Here is an 18,983-nt window from a genome sequence, read left to right on the forward strand (position 1 = left end):
GATTTTATATTGCTGTAGTTCTTTAATCAAAATGTCGTGTGATACCAAGTTAAACTCCCTAAAGAAATCTAAGTATATTACATCAGCGTTATTACCTCAAAGAAAGATAGCAGGTTACTTTGACAGATCTATTTTCCATGTTGATTGGAATTAATTGTATTGCCTACCATTTAATTCTTTATTAATTGAATCACATATCAGCTGCTCCATTATCTTGCCTGGCATCAGTGCCAGACTGACAGGCCAATAACTACTGCAGTCATCATCTTCACTCTTTTTTAAATATTGGCACAACATTGCCCTTCTTCCAGTCTTCTGGAATTTCTCCAGTGCTCCAGTGTTGAATGAAAATCAACATTGAGCTCCTCAGTCAGCTCTCTTAAAACTCTTGCATTCAAGTTATCTGAACCTGCTGATTTAAAAATGACTAACATTAGTAGCTGCTATTTAACACCCTGCTGAGATCCTATAAACAGAAAAAAAGTGTTTTTGTACGATATGACTAAATCATTAATTCCTCCCCCCGCAAATATAGAACAGAAATATTTGTTGATAATAGGAGAAGAATGAGCAGGGATAGGAAAAGAAAAGGGAAGATCCTCCTTTTTTTCTTATCCTATCACTTGTGTTTCATTGTTTCCCTTTCTTCCTTTGCTGCTCTTTCCATCTGAAACCACTGCACTGAAACTTAATGAGAATGCAGAATGGCACCCAGATAGCTACTTGACCCAATGAAATGTTAGCAGCCTGCTGATATTAAAACAATAGTGCAACAGAAAGCAATAGGAAAAGAGCCTTTTCTTCACCTTCCCCCTCCTTAGAGAACTTCATAATGGAACAAGCCAATAAACCTAATTTTATCTTACATCACTACTTCTTAACGTAACGTGTTTAGTACAGCAGCTAGTGCGAGCGTCAAATAGGCAAATGAACCATATGTTCTCATGCTTAAGGAAGACTGACAACCTGCATAATAATTGACACGTTACAATTTACCTTCTGTGTGTTGTCTTTGTAAAAAAGTTCCGATTTAGCTGCTGGGAGCCTTGTTAAGGTGAGCTATACCAAGGGGGACGCAGCACCTGCTGAAAATGTCCCAAACAATCTGCCACTCTTACCATTTCATATAGAGTTGTAACAAGCTCAAATCCTGTGAGTGTCATTGATGAGCCCCCCCGGTCACTCTTTCTGAGCTTCATACTCAGCCCTTGATTCATGAATATTAATATCATTGATATTTAGGGCATGAGCCAAAGCCAAACAAAATCTTTCCATTGACTTCAATGGGCTTTAAATCCAATCCATAACTGGGAGCTCTACATCATGGAGAAGGAGAGTTTTAAGGAGGGTAATGCATTAATATTGTGAATGTTTATGGTCAATGGAGGCTTGCATCATGGGATGATTGGAGGTGGAAGTAGAGATAAGATAATAAGAGATGATAGGTAGGTGGAGATAGGTCAGGAAGGGCCTTGAAAGTGAAAATAGTTAGCTTATGTTTGATGCAACAGAGAAGGGGGAGCCAGTTGAGGGATGCAAAGAGAGGGGTGACCTGATCAAAGCAATGGGCTAGGAAAATGATCTTTGCAGAACCATGGAGTATGGGACTCAAGGGGGAAAGATTTCATTTGTTAATGTCCAAAAAAAGGATCTTGAATTAACTGAGACATGAGATGACAAGAGCATGGGTGAGCGTGTTAGCTGTGCGGATGGATAGGAAAGACTATATATTAGCGATGTTATGTAGAAAGAATAGGTGCCCCTCATGCTTGGGAGAGGCTTCCTGTAAATATCTGCATAGCTATATACTACTCGCCTTCAAATCCTACCTCAGAACTCTCCCTTCCCATAATGCCTCCAAAAAACGTGACAATAATTAGGCTGCTGGAGTTTTATGACCACTGCCTATCACCAATATTGTCTCCTTGTTTCCTTGTATTCAGTGGTCTGTCTGTATCCATGTGTTTTATCTTGCCTTATGCACAAATTGCAAGCTACGTTGGGCAAGGACTGTGTGTTTGTTCTGAGTTTGTGCAGTGCCTAGCACAATGTTGTCCTGGTCCATGATTGGGGCTGTTAGGTGATACGGTAATAAAAATAATAACAATAAAAGTTGTCAGAGGGAAAGAGGGAAGGAAGGGAAGCCTGAGGGGAGGTCATATCAGATTTTGTCAAGTTTTCTTTCAGAAGAAGTCACTGAGATCCTGTGCAGAGAGAGAAGTGAAGGCATAAGTTGGGGGCAGGTTGAGGGGTGAGTCAAATGCTGCGAATAGTCAGCTGAGATTGCGGGTGGGGGATTCTGTTAAGTTGGAGACGTAGAATTGTTTAGCTAGCAAGAAGGTAGAACTAAATGAGGAAAGAACAAATCTGAAGTGGAAGAAATCAGCCCTGTCATGGGATTGCTAGCAGAGATGCTCTGCAGCGTGAGAGCAGGAGCTGAGGAAGCAGATGTTGGGGGTGAGCCAGGGCTGGGGGTTGGCAGGGCTTAATTTGTGATGAGAGAGAGGGGAAAAAATGAAGGAAAGTGAGGAATGAAGATAATTGGCAATCATATCAATCAAAGAAAGGGAAGAGAGGGCACGGAATAGGGGGCTGAACAACTGATGAGAAGTCATTGTTTCTGGTGGGTTGGAAGTCATGGAAAGGCTTCATGGCAGGGCATGAGTGTGGGGCTGATAAATGATGCTGAAAGAGGCTAGGTGCTGGTCAGAGATGGGGAATTCAGCAACAGAAAGATCAGAGAAAGAGCAATGCTTGGTGGGAGACCAAATCAAGTTAATGGCCCTGTTGGAGTCGGAGCATTGAACCAGAGCTGCAGGTCAAATGAAGAAGTGAGGGCAAGGGTCTGGTGTACAGCTAAGGGTTGGATGAGTCATCAGTACCAATCTGAAATCACAAGGATGAGTGTGGGAAATTGTGAGGAGAGGAAGAAAGAAAGAGTCAAATGTTGAAATCAGGCAGGAAGACTGATGGCAACAAGGAGTTCTTCATAAGAGAGAAATGCAGACCTGCATGTTTGCCTCTCATCCTCTGTCCCTCTCCCATTGTTAGGGATGCTACAATTTTCATTCACAAATTCCATTTTGACCAGTGTGATTTCATTATAAATATTTCATTATTCGGGTGTTGGAATCTTTCAACTGCATGAACAGATATTAGTGCACCAAATTACACATGCAGTTGACTGTGTGTGTTTGTAGACAAAGTGCTCATGACAGTAAGTGTCCAGGGACTGCAAATCAGGCCTTTTACGTCTGAGGTGTGGATAAATGTTACTTGCTGGTTGTACAGACAGTAAATATGGAATATTTGTGAGACAGCAACGGTTTTGATTTTATATTGACTCTAAGTATGTCCTGGAGGAAGGAAGAATCTCTCTGGGAGTGAATTCACTCCCACACAAAGGCTCACTTCACCATTTAAATCCCACTTAAGTCCTGTATTAATGGTCTAACTTTACATCAGGACTGAGTTTGGTCTTACCAGTGGCAGTATCTGAACTCATAATAATGCCTGAAACATCATGAAAAACAGTGATCAGTGGTGGAATTAGATCCAATAATAGCTGTGTAGGCACTTTGTCAGAGGGTGAGATTTTCTCTGGAGCTCCTGCATTGTTAATGTCTTTCAAAAACAGCAGGACTTACTAGCAAATAGGGGAAATTGGCAGGCTATCCTTCTGACAATTATATTTGACATTTACACTTCTACTTTCACTATAGAATTCAACAACCAGTAGAAGCCGATTCTTTCCCTCTCAGTAGAAAGCTATATTATATTTCTTCCTACTGTGGACTCTTGGCTCAGGTTCCCAGGTCTGTAAGGACTATGTTTCACTGTGTCCCCTTCACATGGCAGAACCATACTGAAGAAGCCTTCGACCTCTCTTGGCCAGACTATGAGTTTTGGTGTATGACTGTTGACAGCGTGGGAGGATTATTCCTCCTCCCTTGTGCTAATAGAAGGTAACCTTCTCACTGTAGCTGCAGCTTTCAATAAGGTGGCAGTCAGCTGGGTGGGTGGTACTGAACAGGTTGGTGACACTTGAATTGGTCCTTGATTAGCTATGCTGCGTAATATTGATTGCTAAATTTGTAGTTGGGAGTATTTTTTTCTTCCTACACAGATTGCCTGAAAAAGGAGTGAGTATGTGTGTGGGGAGGGGGGGGGAGAGAAGGGGGAACAGGAGTTGGCTTCCTTGGTGTACTTTTGCAGGAATTGCTCGTGGTTTCTATATTTATTGATTTTTCTTTGAGCAGGCTGGCTAGTTATTTTTCATTTGTAGGATGGAATGTTATCTCCATTTGTAGTTTGGGTAATTTGATCCTTCACAGACACCCGAGGAGCTAAGTATTGTACATATTGTCTCAACTTTGAGGTTGGGCAAGTACCCTGGAACACTTTCATAGTCTTCTCTTGGAATGAGAAGATAGGGTGGGGCTAGACAGAAAGTGGGGACATAACTAGTGTGGATGAGACTTAATACTGAGAGCTGGTCCTGCAGTTGGGACTACAGGAGTGTGAATATCAATGCTCAGCAAAGTATTGAGCTGTAACTCCTCCATGTGGATGTGGCGTGTGCAAACACAAAGGTTCTTAGTTCGCATTACTTAGTCATCTTCTAATAGGACTACATTAAAGTGAACTAGAAAACTTATTTCACACCCACAGTATCCCCATGCTGGAATTACATCAGAGCACTTTGGTTCACACAGTTATTGACAACTCCATAGTCTGAACTGTGGGGCAGAGTATATAGTGTACATAGTCTGAGCTCACATGGAGCCCAGTTTTCCCCTTTGGGAAAGACCAGGACGGGGAGTTGCGGTTTAGAGCAGTGGATTGGGGGTGAGGATATGCTATAGATAGCCAATATTAATGGGGTGGGAGACAACAGGAATTTGGGGATGCTGAGTAATGGTTTTATTCAGGCTGACTTAAGCCTTTAATGGAGTTTCAGCCAGTGGCCTTTAAACCAGTTATTTGTGTGGTATGGTGATGGGATGTCTACGCTACACAAGGACTGACCAAGTGGAAAGGGCCAACTAACCCTGTGACAGGGTGCACCTCAAGGAGAGTCATGGCTGATAAGGCCTACTTGCTGATGAATCCCAGATAGGGGAGGAGCTGGGGCAGACATAAAGAGAGGAAATTGGTATTAGGAGTGGGGCAGAGTAACAAGCATTGTGGAGAGGGGGGAAGCAGTAGATGTGATATATCTTGAATTTAGTAAGGCTTACAAGACCGTCTCAGAGGAAAGCAAACCCAAGGAAATATAGCCTAAATTAACCTATTATGAGGGGTGTACAGCTGGTTGTAAAATCATACTCAGAGAGCTGATATCAATGGTTGACAGTCAAGCTGGAAGGGCATATTGAGTAGGGTTCCACAGGGATCCATCCTGGGTCCATTTCTTCTCAATATCCTCAATATGATTTGGATAATGACACAGAGCATACACTTATAAAGATTGCAGACAATACCAAGCTAAGAGGGGGTGCAAGTGCTTTGGAGGACAGGATTAGAATTCAAAATGATCTTGACAAACTGAAGAAATGGTCTGAAATAAATAGACAGAAATTCAATAAGGAGAAATGCAAAGTAATACACTTAGGAAGGAATAATCAATTGCACAAATACAAAATAGAAAATCTCTGTCTAGGAAAGAGTACTTCAGAAAAAGATTTTGGAGGGTTATAATGTATCGCAAACTAAATATGAGTCCATAAATCAAAATTTAAAAAAAAGAGCAAACATAGATTCATAGATATTAAGGTCAGAAGGGACCATTATGATCATGTAGTTTGACCTCCTGCACAATGCAGGCCACAGAATCTCACCCACCCACTCCTGCGATAAACGTCTCACCTATGTCTGAGCTATTGAAGTCCTCAAATCATGGTTTAAAGACTTCAAAGAACAGAGAATCCTCCAGCAAGTGACATCATCCTGGATGTATTAGTAGGAGTTTTGTAAGCAAGACACAAGAAATAATTCTTCTATTCCACTTAGCACTGTTAAGGACGCAGCTGGAGTATTGTGTCCAGTTCTGGGCACCACAGATTGAGAAAGATGTGGACAAATTGGAGAAAGTCCAGAGGAGAGCCCCCAAAAAAGATGAAAGGTCTAGAAAACATGACCTGTGAGAAAAGTTTGAAAAAATGTGTTTTTTTAATCTGAAGAAGGGAAGACTGAGGGGAGACAGGATAACGAGTCTTCAAATATATAAACGGTTGTTATAAAGAGGAGGGTGATGAATTATTCTCCTTAACCACTGAGGAAGTAATGGGCTTAAATTGCAGCTAGGGAGATTTAGGCTACACATTAGGAAATATTGCCTAACTGTCAGGGTGGTTAAGCACTGGAACAAATTACCTAGGGAGGTTGTGGAATCTCCATCATTGGACATTTTTAAGAACCGGTTAAACAAACACCTGTCAGAGATGCTCCAGATGATACTTAGTCCTGCCTCAGTGCAGGGGACTGGACTAGATGACCTACTGAAGTCCCTTCCAGTCCTACTTTTTGATGATTCTGTGATTTATCCAGATGTATCGGGGTGCTTTGTGTCATATGTATTTTGTACTGAACAGTGAGTTGCTGGTTAACAATGGACCCCACTATACTTTTTTTTTTCTTAGAAAAAATTAAATCAGGTCACTGCACAAATGACCTTATGGGTTGTGTTTGGTTCTTCTGTATGATGAAATGGGGGACTCTACTAACTTATCTTTTATGGAAACTTAGTTTCCTCACCATATTGCATTTTGCCTTGAAGCTTTATCATTCAGTAAAACTCAATTCAGATGTCTGTCTATATTTGCATAAAAGAAATATTTGTCTTCACAAATTGTACATAGATCCTACACCCCAGGTTATGTGAAAAAATAGTAAAAATAAGAGACCTTGCTTTTTAATTAGCAAGGAACAATGCTGTGTTATCGCTTATTATGATTGCTTTATAATATTCTTTATTTAAATATTTTAATAACCCTGTTCAGTTAGATATTGTAACTTTGTTTTGATCCAAATAGTAAACACTGGTTTTAATGGTATTTATTTTGTTTGCAGTTAATTGTGCCATTTGATTTCGAAGCTCATTAATATCAGCCTGCAGATAAAGAAAGTCTTCTTTTAAACATAGTTTATTAAATAGCAATACTATTAGCATACAAATGAATACTCTGTATGGGATAAACAGGTACAAAGATCATTAACATATAATATAAACAACTGGATCTAAGATGGAAGTCAGTAGAACCTTTTAACTAAAACCAAAGTTGTCATGAGGCACAATTCATACACTTAGCTAAATTTAACTCTAAATGAAACCTTCAAAAGTGTAATTTGACTGACTTTAGCGAAGTTACTTGAGAATCTGGCCCACTTTTCTATTTTTCTCTTGTTTTCTGTTATACTTATCCAAATCACTGTAATCCAGTCCCTCTCTCATTTGACTTCTGAATATATTCACCTGAATTTTGAAAATGAGGCTATTAATTTGGGTGCCTAAATATGGATTTCTCAGCCTACCTTTAGGCTCCTATTTTTAAAAATCTGGTCTCCTGGCCTAATTGGTAAATGTAGTTACCCTGATTGTATATGCAATTCAGATAATTAAATTCACAAATGGCTAACAAATTGACAAATGGCTAACTTTGTGCATAGGGCTGGATTAAACCAATTTAGGCCTATTGGCACACCACAACATGGGTCCCTGCGTAGTTTTCTCCCAGCAACGTCACCCCAAACCCCCTTGGAGTAATGATAGTAAAGGGGGCACTTTCTGTCCACAGAGAGTGACTACAAGGATACTCTTCCCTCATACTTATCTCAGCAGCTAGGGTTGATGGGCTTGGATGGATGTGCTGACTCTGTTGCACCCTCCTCCCACACAGGGTCCTCTATTTGGGTGATGTTGGTAAGACAGAGCAGAGTAGTTGGTCTTGGGGTTAACAATCTATTGAAATGCATGGGATTGTGCACACCAGTCTCAACTGTTGTTCCAGCCTGTCTGCAGACTCAGGCAGATGTTGCTGGGTTGATTATGATTGATTCACAGTTTAAAGCTTTTCATCACATGCCTGCGGACTAGAAATTACTTCTCCCCAAAATGAAAGCAGAGATTCCATTCTAATCATATAATTCCAGTTCTGTAGTCCCTAGTCATACGCCTAGTGTGCCTATTCCTTAAGTCAGACCTCTTTGTGCATGCAATTGTCAGACTTGTGCATTCACTTGTGCTAATTGTGCATACAAATTGGACACAAAATTTCAGATCTAATGTTTAAAAAATTCTCTCCCTCATTGTCCTAATTGCTGTAAATTTAAATCAACACCAATTTTTATAATCAAAAGGCTGTGATTCTGCAGCCTTTAATAAGGAAAAAAGACCCATTGGCTACAGTAAAGACTGTAGGACTTGGACCTTTGGCTCTGATTCACTATAGCGTTAGTCAAACTTTACACCTGTGTAACTAATGATTTCAATGGCATTAGACTGGTGGTGTACTGAAGTACAGCAATGGTGAAGCAGGGATGCAAGTTTGTAAATAGGTAAAATGAATGACATAGCAGTGCACAACTTGCCTTGAATAATTTAGCAGGGTACACATTACCTCTGCCACAGTTTAAAATCTAATGTGTTAACATCTGCTACCTCTTCCAGCTTTTATTTTCTATCAGCCTTGTTAAATACATGTCATTCTTTCATGCTCTCAAGATCAAGAGAAATAGCTGTCAACAATCTTTTGTTCACAGGAGATATCACTTTGGGAGATGATTTGTTTGGCACAGTTAATTAAAAGTTGCACGTATCGTCTCTGCTTGAATTCTTAAGCTTTTACTTAGGTGAGGCTTGATTTCTTAAGCTTTTACTTTACTTTTAATGAACATTTTTGGTGCTGCTCAGACTTGTGTCTCCTGCACAAAAGTGGCAAACCATTTTTATTACCGGAGACCATTAAGAAAATTTGGACTCAGGTGAAAATTTACAGAGTCCTTTTTATTTTCTTTTGTAGTGTAAAGTCATAGGCATCCAGAGCTAAGGACTCCAGTTATAGAGATAGGACTTTATATTATGTTTATCTCATAGATGAAGCAATAATTCTAGAAATAATGGATTAATTCAAGTCTGTAGTGGGTGTGTGTCTATTTTATGTGTTTATAAAGCAGGATTTTCATTCATTGCTTCATTTCCACACGGAATGGTCACCTATTTGTGTCATTCACCTACACTACAGTAGCACAGCTCAGACCCAGATTAAAATAGTAAGCACATGACTACCTTTAAGCCAGTGAGCCTTTCCATTGACTTCACTGAGACTAGTTCATGCTCAGAGTTAGGCACGCGCTCAAGTAACTTGCTGACATAGGGCCTCAAATAGAAAAGCAATTATATCTTTGAAAAGCCCATTGACCTCTTGTCTCATGACATCTCTTAATGGAGATGCTTTCAACAGATTCACCTTAACTTTTATTCATTTTGTCCTTTGACACATGGTAGTTTATTTGCTGGCAAATACTGACTTTCTTGGAGGAGAAAATGTATCCCGTGGTTACTTGTGTTAGAACGAACTTTAAATATTAATGCACATTAGTATCTTGTTCAACTACTTGGAATTACCTTGACTTTTGATGTAAACAAGAATTATTATTACCAAGCTTCATTCTGTCCAAACCTTGTGAAAAGTTAGTTTTATAGTAAGCATTTCACAAAGCAAAATGGGGTCACTTTTCACAGCTTCTTTTCTTGCTAATCATTTGCTGCGGGAGCTTGATCCAAAGCCAATTGAAATAAGTGGAAAGATTCCCATTATCTTGAATGAGCTTTGGATCAGGCCCACAATTTCACTATATAAAAAAACATACTGAAAAATACAAGAAACAGGCCAACCAGCCCAATCCTCTGAGTGAAATCCAAGATTTCACCCCCTTATTTTTCGGGATGTATTTAAATTTTCTGCCATGCTCTGTATCCCCATCCTTCTCCAGAAACAAACTCATACTCTTTGTTTTAACTGCCTTTCCTTTTAACTAATTATGTGTTCATTACCCTTTGAAATAATTGTGCCTATGTCCCGCATTTACTGCCAGCTTCCTAATTTTTAGGTATGTGACTTCAAATTCTAAAACCACTCTCAAACTTCCATTAGCTTTTGTCACAGTTTCTCTTTGCCAGCATATATTTTGTTCAGTAGAGAAAGCATGTCCAGTTTCAGACTGGCTGATTATTTAAATATTTGTGTATCAGCAGCGATTCTCTCGGTCAAGGATTATCTGACCAACATCTGAGTGGACAGTGAGCAATCCTAATGGATAAACATGTGTGTAGCCAAGATGTCATGCATAATATGCATAATATTGTGCTCAACCCCATGGAGGCCTAGATTTCTAGAAGAGAATATAGAAAGATATCTCAGTTTGCACAGCTAAATTCAGGAATGAACCATCAGCAGTAATCTTTCTCTCTGAGCTGGATCAACTTCATAAATTTGAGGAATTTTCCATTAGAGTGAGTTTCAATCTCCAGTCACTTTGGCAGAATGTGGTGTTGAATGTCTTAATAATGAAATCTTTACACCTTTTGCAGTACCTGTGAGAAGTCCCCATGTAATGTTCCGAAACACACTTTAATTAGAATAAAGGTTGGCAGGATGCTGAGGACTGTTTTGTAGCATTCTGTGTGTATGGAACACATCTATTGTAAATGAATAGGAGTGCTTAATTTGTAATCAAAGAGGTCTCTGGGCTCAAGCAATTCGGTGCTGGGAGTCAAGCAATTTTTTTACATTCATAACTGATGCAGCAAGCCCAGAGGTGCCGGGGCTCAGCCCTGGCACAAATTAAGCACTGATGAATAAACCCAAGTAGAAGTGTCAGTGCATTCTAGAGTTCCCTATCAGATTGCTTTACACTGCTTTGGCAGTACAAAGGGAATGTAAAACGGCCTTATATAGGGGAATGCCGTGGCATGGGGTATGCTCTGCTTATGCAGAGTGGTGTAGCCAGATCTACACATGTTCCTCATACCACCTCCTCACAACACAATGTGCTCTGTTGCTACCTGCTCACATAATGGCATCTGGGGGCCATTATTACAACCTGGCGTGATTTAGAAGAGCTGTAAATTACACTAGGAACTGAAGTGAACTCTGCTGACCTACAAGTGGGGTAACAGAAAGCCACCTTTGACTTCCCAATCCCTGATATACAAAGTGCTGAACAGCTCTGGTGCATGCAAAGATCCTATATATAGCCAAGCAGTTGATCTTTCTGTCAGTAGGTATTCATTTATATCTTTATTTCATTAGCTCATATGCTCTTTGGACTATCGTTTTGTTTTATATTTGCACAGCACCTAGCACAGTGGTCCATGACTGGAGCTCATAGGAGCTACCACAACACACATAATAAATACATAATATCTGATTACTCTAAACTCGACCTCCTGCTCAGTCTGAGTTATAACTCAGGCATACAGTGTGTGACCATCTGGTGATCCACAGGTGAAACATTCTTTGATTTTCACTATACAGAATGAATAGTCTTTGCTTATTAGTCACCTCAATCTATTTTGTCACCCGTATTTTCTAATGGCTGTTATCTGCAGCTGTGGCGTAGACCCATTTTAAATGCTAGAGAAGCTTGCAGCAGAGAGAATGAAAGTCTTGCCAATTTAGGGCCAAACCCTGTTGGCTATATCAAAGATGAAACCTGAGGGATGTCATTTGACCCAGTTTGTAAGCGAAGACACTCAAGCTGTGCTGTAAAAAGAGCCCATATTGCTTTTAACAAATGTCACATTTGTCAAATACTTTGGCATTGAGGGGCAATCAAAATTACTGTATAAAATTACATTGTGTATAGGGAATAACAAGGCAGATGCACAGAACATTGGTTGCTTTTTCAAAGGGAATATTTTCAGTCCCTGGCTTTGCTGTGTATCAGTGATTGTGTTGGCATCCAAAGACTTGAGAATGTAGTAACCTTTTCATCAATACTTACTATGGGCTAGTGTGGCCTGAGGCATAGCCCTGCACAATGGACAGTGCACAAACTACAGCACCGCCTAGAGTAGCCCTGGAAAGAACACAGTCACAATGCCTTCCATGATTTCCTCTTGTCAGGGACAGGGAAAAGGGGGAGGGAAATGACTTACTGGTCAACACTGGAAGCGAGGCAGGGAGAAGAATAGATGCCCGCTGTCTCACAGAGGGCAGCACTGGTGTTAAAGACCCTGAACTGATGTAAGATCTGAATGCAGCCATGTCTTTCTCCCCAGTATGGCTATACTCGGGCTAGTGACAACTTAGCAGTAAATAAATGGGGTCATTCCTCTATCAGGCTTCCAAAAGGATTAGGTCCCATTTTAGCTACAAAGTTCCTCAGTGTGGCATGGGGAGATTAGGCTGATTTAGCATTGTCCTTCTTTGTTCACTAGGTTGAGTATAGTATAATTTATGGATGGCATTTTCTAAAGCACTTACGTGATGTAGGAGTGGGACTTGGACTCCTAATTCAATTAGGGACCTTGGAAAATCCCTCCCTTCCCGGATTTCAGTGGAGTTGTGATCGATTTACACTAGCAGAGAATTTGGACCTCTTTTCTGCCTCCCCCCACAAAAAAAATTCACATTTTTAGGAGATGAACAGTGCGAGAATAAACAACATGAACTATACCTGGTGAAAATGTAGACCTGAAGGTAAGTTTAATCAGTTCTAGGATATATGAAAGCATCCTGCTGATTCAGCAATAGTGGCAGACAGAAAAGCCTTCCTCCTCCATAGCCACACAGGTCTAACTTTTATACTCACAGCTGATCACCCAGCACACTAAACACAGGTGTGAGAGCTCCCTTTCATTGGATAGCTAGTTGAACACAGTCTTAATCATGTCTCTAGCTCCACGCAAATCAGAGAGTGTGGTGATGCTACAAGATGAATTAATTGTTATTTGTACTTCATCAAAACTTGGGCCAGATTCCGTATTCAGTTACACAGAACGGCTCTCAACTACATAAAGTAAATTAGAAGTGTAGCCATGTAACAGAGTAGAACATAGAGCATGGTATGTTATGCAGATAAACACAATGATATAAATATATGTAGGAATACAAGATACAATAATATTTTGTATATGTTTAATGTATTTGATATTACCGCCAACTTCCTGTTGCGCTCTAGTTGTTGTTCATTTGCTTTAATAATGTAAATGTTAAATCATCTAAATTTATGTTGTAAACATTGAAAACCCTGGCTGTGCGGCTTACTTTTTTTTTTTAATGTAAAATGTGTTTTTTATATCAGATTTATATCTTCCTCCCTGCCAGAAAATTTCCTCAATTTTTATTTCCAGTATTTATTGCTCCATTTAACTCAGATTTGAAATTAAATTTTCCCACTTCTGGATGGTTGCATATTGTGTGTATGTCTATAAAATGACACAGCAAAATAGTGTTATTGTAAGGGACTGCGGAAGACTTTGTTATGGCCTAGCTAGGGAACTTCCGCTTTCTCGAGGCAGCCCGGTCACTGTAGGACATGGAGAACCAACTCTAACCGGTTTTAGACTGGTTTTGTCTGCCTTGTATGGCCCATTGCCAAGTAGCGGAAAGCCCCCTTAGGAAAGTACCTAATTATATATTCATGAGCTGTTTCTGTGTACTGCTTATTATGGCTCGCTGGTTGCCCCTTCGTTGGACTCCGTCCCAGACAAAGCTCTGGTGTGCTGGGTTCTCCTCCTCCGTGACAGCAACGCTTGGAGTCGCCGTTGCTGGTGTGTCACTAACCTTCAATAAAGCCAATAACTCACTGCTTAGCTGCTTGTGGGTCTCGTTTTCCAGAGTACCTCTGCCGGCCTGCGGTGTTTTGAACACCTTGGCCCAGAACAGTTATCTGTCCATATTCATCATCTAGGAGGTAACACAATGTTGAGTCCTTGCTCAAGCCCCCTAAAAGTTTAACTAGCAAGAACTTAGGCCAAAATGTGCACTTGATTATACTCTGAAATGCCACATTGACTCAAAGAGGTAAAAATCAGTGAAAAATTTGAAACATAAAATGCAGGAATTGGAGTTTACATTGCTTGAGACCGTTCTGATATACCATCACTGCTTTCATCTGGCATCTATTTCTCCAACTTTCTTTCCACATATCTCACCATTATCTTTGAGTTTCTCATAATATTAGTCAGTATAAACTAGTCAATACTCACAAATCAGTGCATAACCAAGCAAGGTAAACCATAGTCACTAATAAGGTGATTTCTTAGAGCAATATAACAAAGCTGTGTATTTTATGTTTTCATTGTCTGTGAGATGGTGTTTCAGGCTCTCATCTAGACTGGTAACAACTTTTCATAAAACTGACAAAATTACACAGGCCGTCAGTCCTCATGTTTCACATCGTAAGCGGCTTAGCATCTAGGATCAGGGGAAAAAAATCCCCTCTAGTATAATATAGCATAATTAGCTGCATTATTGGGGTTTTATTTCTTCTTCTGAAACATCCAACATTGAACACAGAAGGACATCGAAAATTGGACTAGATGGATTGATGGTCAATTCTGGTATGTCACTTTTATGTTCCTTATATGTTGATAGTTAATAGATGGAGGTGAAGAATACATTTAGTTTGCTGTAGGAAAGTATAATCATCATAATAGTACCTAAATATTAGCCATGCAATGTTACTTTTATTACAGTTCCTGTACAGGAAGTTGGCACAATATCCTGTTAAGTTTATCTATCTATCTGTATATTTTTTAGGATCTTTATGCTAGAGGATGGCTGTCTCAAGATATATAATATTACCAAAGCAGATGCAGGAGTGTACACTTGTATAGCAGTGAATCAATTTGGAGTTGCCAGGAATTCAGGAACCCTGATTGTGAAAGGTATTTTATTGTCTTCATTTGTGCTTTATGAATATTGGAAATGTACATACATATTTGATGAAACATACTGGGATGTCAAAGATCATAATAATACTGTTATGATGCAGGGTTTCAACTAAATCTTTACACTGAAACAGAGCTACCAGATGGCTGCAGCAACTGTTAAAATGCCTGGCCTATCCACAGGTAGTGACTATGCTTTAGTATCATTCTTAGAGGACATGGACAATAAAGCCTTATTCTTTCACCAGGGCCCTCTGGGTTATCAATATCATTTTTAAATCACTACTTCTAAGAAAAACATTGATAAAATAACAGAAATCTGGCAGTCGATTACTTATATCAAATATATAGCAGTCATCATTTATTATTTGTATCATAGTAGCACTTAGGAGCCCTTGTCCTGGACCAAGACCCCATTGTGCTAGGTGCAGTACAAACACAGAACGAAAAGACAGTCCCTGCCACAAAGAGCTTGCAAGCTAAGTACCAGAAACTTGAAATATAGTGGCTGTGGGCCTCTGAACACCTTTCTGTTCTCCACTATGTACAATGGGTTGAATCAATGCTGCTCATTTATAGCTTACGTTGGATCTCAGGCTACAAAAGATTATTTCTGCCACTATAAATTAAGGAAAAGATATTTAGTGAATTAGTCTGGAAACTGGATTGTTTCATTATTTTTGTTTTTGTTTTAATGTTTCTATTTAAAAAAAGACTGGTTTAGAAGCTGAATAAAAAAATCACTCCAGTAAAACACAGAATCTCTAAGAAGCTGCTTCCCCCTATCGCAATTGTGGTTAACCACCTTGGCACATGACACTAAAAAAGAGGAGTGGTCTCAGGCCCTTCAGACAGTTTCCTATTCTTAATATTAAAATGCTCCCCGCCTACACACACACACACACTCCCAAAGAACACAAGGAGCAGTTATGATATCTCCTACACTTCGCTGCTCGTTACTTTCCTGAATTTTAACGCCTTAACCTCCCAGGTTCATTTGTGAGATTTCACTGCCTGCTCCAACAGCTAAAAATATCTGCTTCTCGGGGGAGTAATCTGAGCTGCCAGCTAACCAGAAATGTTCACATCACCAAGCAAGTCATTTTAGTGAAGGAAAAAACACCTTCTTCTCTTGTTAATTTTTTATTTCAAACTGCATATTAGTTGAACTTCTAATCCTCTTCTTTGAAAGAAATTGACTTGATGTCACTTTGTGAGACATCACTATGGACTTGTCCTAGTCAGGTTGCATTCTGACAAATCCAGTCTGAAGCGTTCTAAGAGAATGTGACTGAAGTAACCTGATGGGATATGTCAAAATGCACCCACCAGGCTAACATATGAAAAGAAGTTTTCCAGAATCTGAATGGTCATTGAAAGTGTTATGGAGTCAACATAGTAATTGCTGCTACCTATGAGCCATACCTAATTTTTTCTAAAGGGGCTGTTTACAGGTAATTGCCTACCTACAGGCCCATTGAGGGAAATTTTGAGGCTCCGGTACATCATGTTCTCTGGGACCTGATGTTTTCCCATTTCACTTTATTTACACAGATGATACGGATATTTCGGGGACTCCCTGAGCTCAAGAGCCCCATACAATTGCTCCCTCCTTCCCTATCCTAAAGGATTTGTGAGAAAGAGAGGAACAGGTTTTTTTTTTTTTTTTTTTTTTTTAACTCTAAGTACCCAGATCTCTTTATATACTACATAGAATGCTTAGTCACAAAGGGTGGGAACCTTAACAGAATAAAAAACAAAGAAGTTTTCATCATAGGAAAGGGTTACATTCACCCCTGTGCAACATGCCAGGTCATCCTATGCACCTCTTACCTTATTAAAACAGGGTTCTAGGTTTGTAGTGGAAGGGGGAATTTCACCCTTCATGAGAAGCTAAAAGGGAGGATTGACCATTTTGTAGCTATAATATCTCTTTGTGATTGTCAACTTAAATGTCTCTGACTTCCTACTGCTGTTCTGGGAAGCATGTTAAAGTGTATTATGCTTGTATGACCTTTTTCTCTCTGTTGTGAATGTGATACACTGACTAAGGCCTTGTCTACACTGGGACTTCATCTGCAAGCCCTGAGTGCATCTGTGATTGACAATGGTGCATTTTACCTTTGCCTTTAACAGTATTACTTTTTTTTAAAAAAACACAGGCAAATTGCACTGCATCAATGTAAATCATGTCTATATTAAGCATTTTCACTAGTGCAACTGCACTGAAGGCTGACATAGCAATTTAGACAAGCCTAACTGTATCTTGTCCTCCATTTCATAGCTGAGCCTCCTAATTGTTAATAATGTACTCTTGCTAGCAGCTCATAAAGATACTTCCTCATCTCAGTAGTAGGATGCTTGTGACTGGTGCTGAAGATTCTGTTTTCAGTCCCTGCTGATCTGTGGATGGGTGAATCATTACATCAATGTAGCTGCCAACACAGGAAAAACTGGGGAAAATTTCATACCTTCTCTTGCTGCTAATTAAGCATGGATTGCAATTCTCAATATATATATTTGGTTTCTTATGAAAACATCCTGGTGACATTAAATGGTAACAATGAAAAGGTGGAGAAAAGTAAGTTAAAAACATGTAACTTTAAATTCAATTATCAGAGTTATGAGAAGAATACTCTCAATGTTAGATAACCTTAGAAATGATAGTAGTTATAAGAATGACAGATTACCCAGCATAATTTGTAACTCAGCTTTTTTTCTGATTTGGCTAATTTTAGGTAACTTCACAATCATTTTGTCTAGCCTGCAGGCTTGACTTTCCTCCTTACCATACTGCAGCTGGCTAAGATAGTTTTCACGTTCAAATTTTGGAAGTGCAGTTAGTACCAATGCGATGTGTAATTTGAGAAAATGTTACAGCACCGCTAGCAGTGAATAAAATGAGTCGTGTAGTGTTTGAGGAGCTTTTCCTTCATGAGAGTTAGATACCATTGCACATACCGCCATATATACATCCTAATGGAGCAGTATGCAAAAAAATCACATTAAAAACAGCAACAAAATTCATTTGGCATTTACAAAGTGTATTAAAAAAACAGAGTAATAACATGGTATAAAAATGATCTTGTTTGCAGGGAACATTTGTTTTTGTTTTCCCTCTGGAGAAGTTTTGGCTGTTCAATTATAGGGCTCATTGCTTCAGCATTATTTTCAACTGAAATGTCAGAACTTGGAAAAGCATATCTAATGTGCAAATTAAGTTTATTGCTGCTCATTGAGTTGTTTATTCTTTGTGATAGAAGTCTTTATTATACCTCAACACACAGCATCTTATCTATTGTTTGTCTCTGGAAAAAAAAAACATTCTATATAATACATCTCTGCAGTTACTAAGCAAGATGGATAGATAATGGGAAACCAAGAGATTTTGAGAGGCATTTGAAAGGATTGGAGGTGGAGGTTGTAAACACAACTTCATAAAGGAAACAACAAAGATCATACTAAGTGAGTAAATAGGCATGAGGCATGTCATGTGACATGGTCCAGCAGGAATGATGAACACAAAGGAACACACACACACAAACCCTATATATATAAGTTTAAAAATATATTTGCGGAAAAATAAAAAGATACCTGCCATTGAGCAGATTTGAGAAAGCAGGGCTCTTTTGCAGGTAATGGTTAACTGTGTAGTTATGGACTTGCTCAGTGTATAAATGGAAGCCTTTTGATATTCCAAAAGAGCAGATCTGTAGTGGGAAGCCCTAGTACTACACTTTCCAAACTGCTTGCCTATCCCTATGGATGAGTCCTATGGAATTCTATAGAAAATGACAAGTTGTCTATTGGAGTAAGAATTCTATCTGTACAATTCTATAACAGGGGTATTCCTGTCAAATGTTAGAATAGTGGTTTGTTCTCAGTCTCTTTGGGCCTGTGACTCAAATAATTCCCGGAAAAAACAGTCTTCCAGCTGACCTTACCCAACAATTCATTGTGGTCACAATGGCATGGTTCTGGGGAGACAGCAATAGGCAGACACAGTGGAAGTTGGATGTACTGCAGACGTGGGTGCTAACTGCTAAAATGGGCACGGTTGGGGGGTTCCCCTTCTCCCTCTCCC

The 18,983-nt window shown here is 39.5% G+C and overlaps 1 protein-coding gene across 1 annotated transcript in view; it reads left to right on the forward strand.

Annotated features, from left to right (window-relative positions):
• The window catches only part of LOC144267328 (contactin-6-like), a 139,169-nt gene that overhangs the window by 89,114 nt on the left and 31,072 nt on the right, over nucleotides 1-18,983 (forward strand). Inside the window, exon 11 of the mRNA XM_077821198.1 lies at nucleotides 14,769-14,896. Coding sequence (XP_077677324.1) covers nucleotides 14,769-14,896 — 128 coding nt within the window. The remainder of the gene's footprint in view (nucleotides 1-14,768; nucleotides 14,897-18,983) is intronic.

The sequence above is a fragment of the Eretmochelys imbricata genome, chromosome 7, assembly GCF_965152235.1.
Source record: "Eretmochelys imbricata isolate rEreImb1 chromosome 7, rEreImb1.hap1, whole genome shotgun sequence".
Lineage (NCBI taxonomy): Eukaryota > Metazoa > Chordata > Testudines > Cheloniidae > Eretmochelys > Eretmochelys imbricata.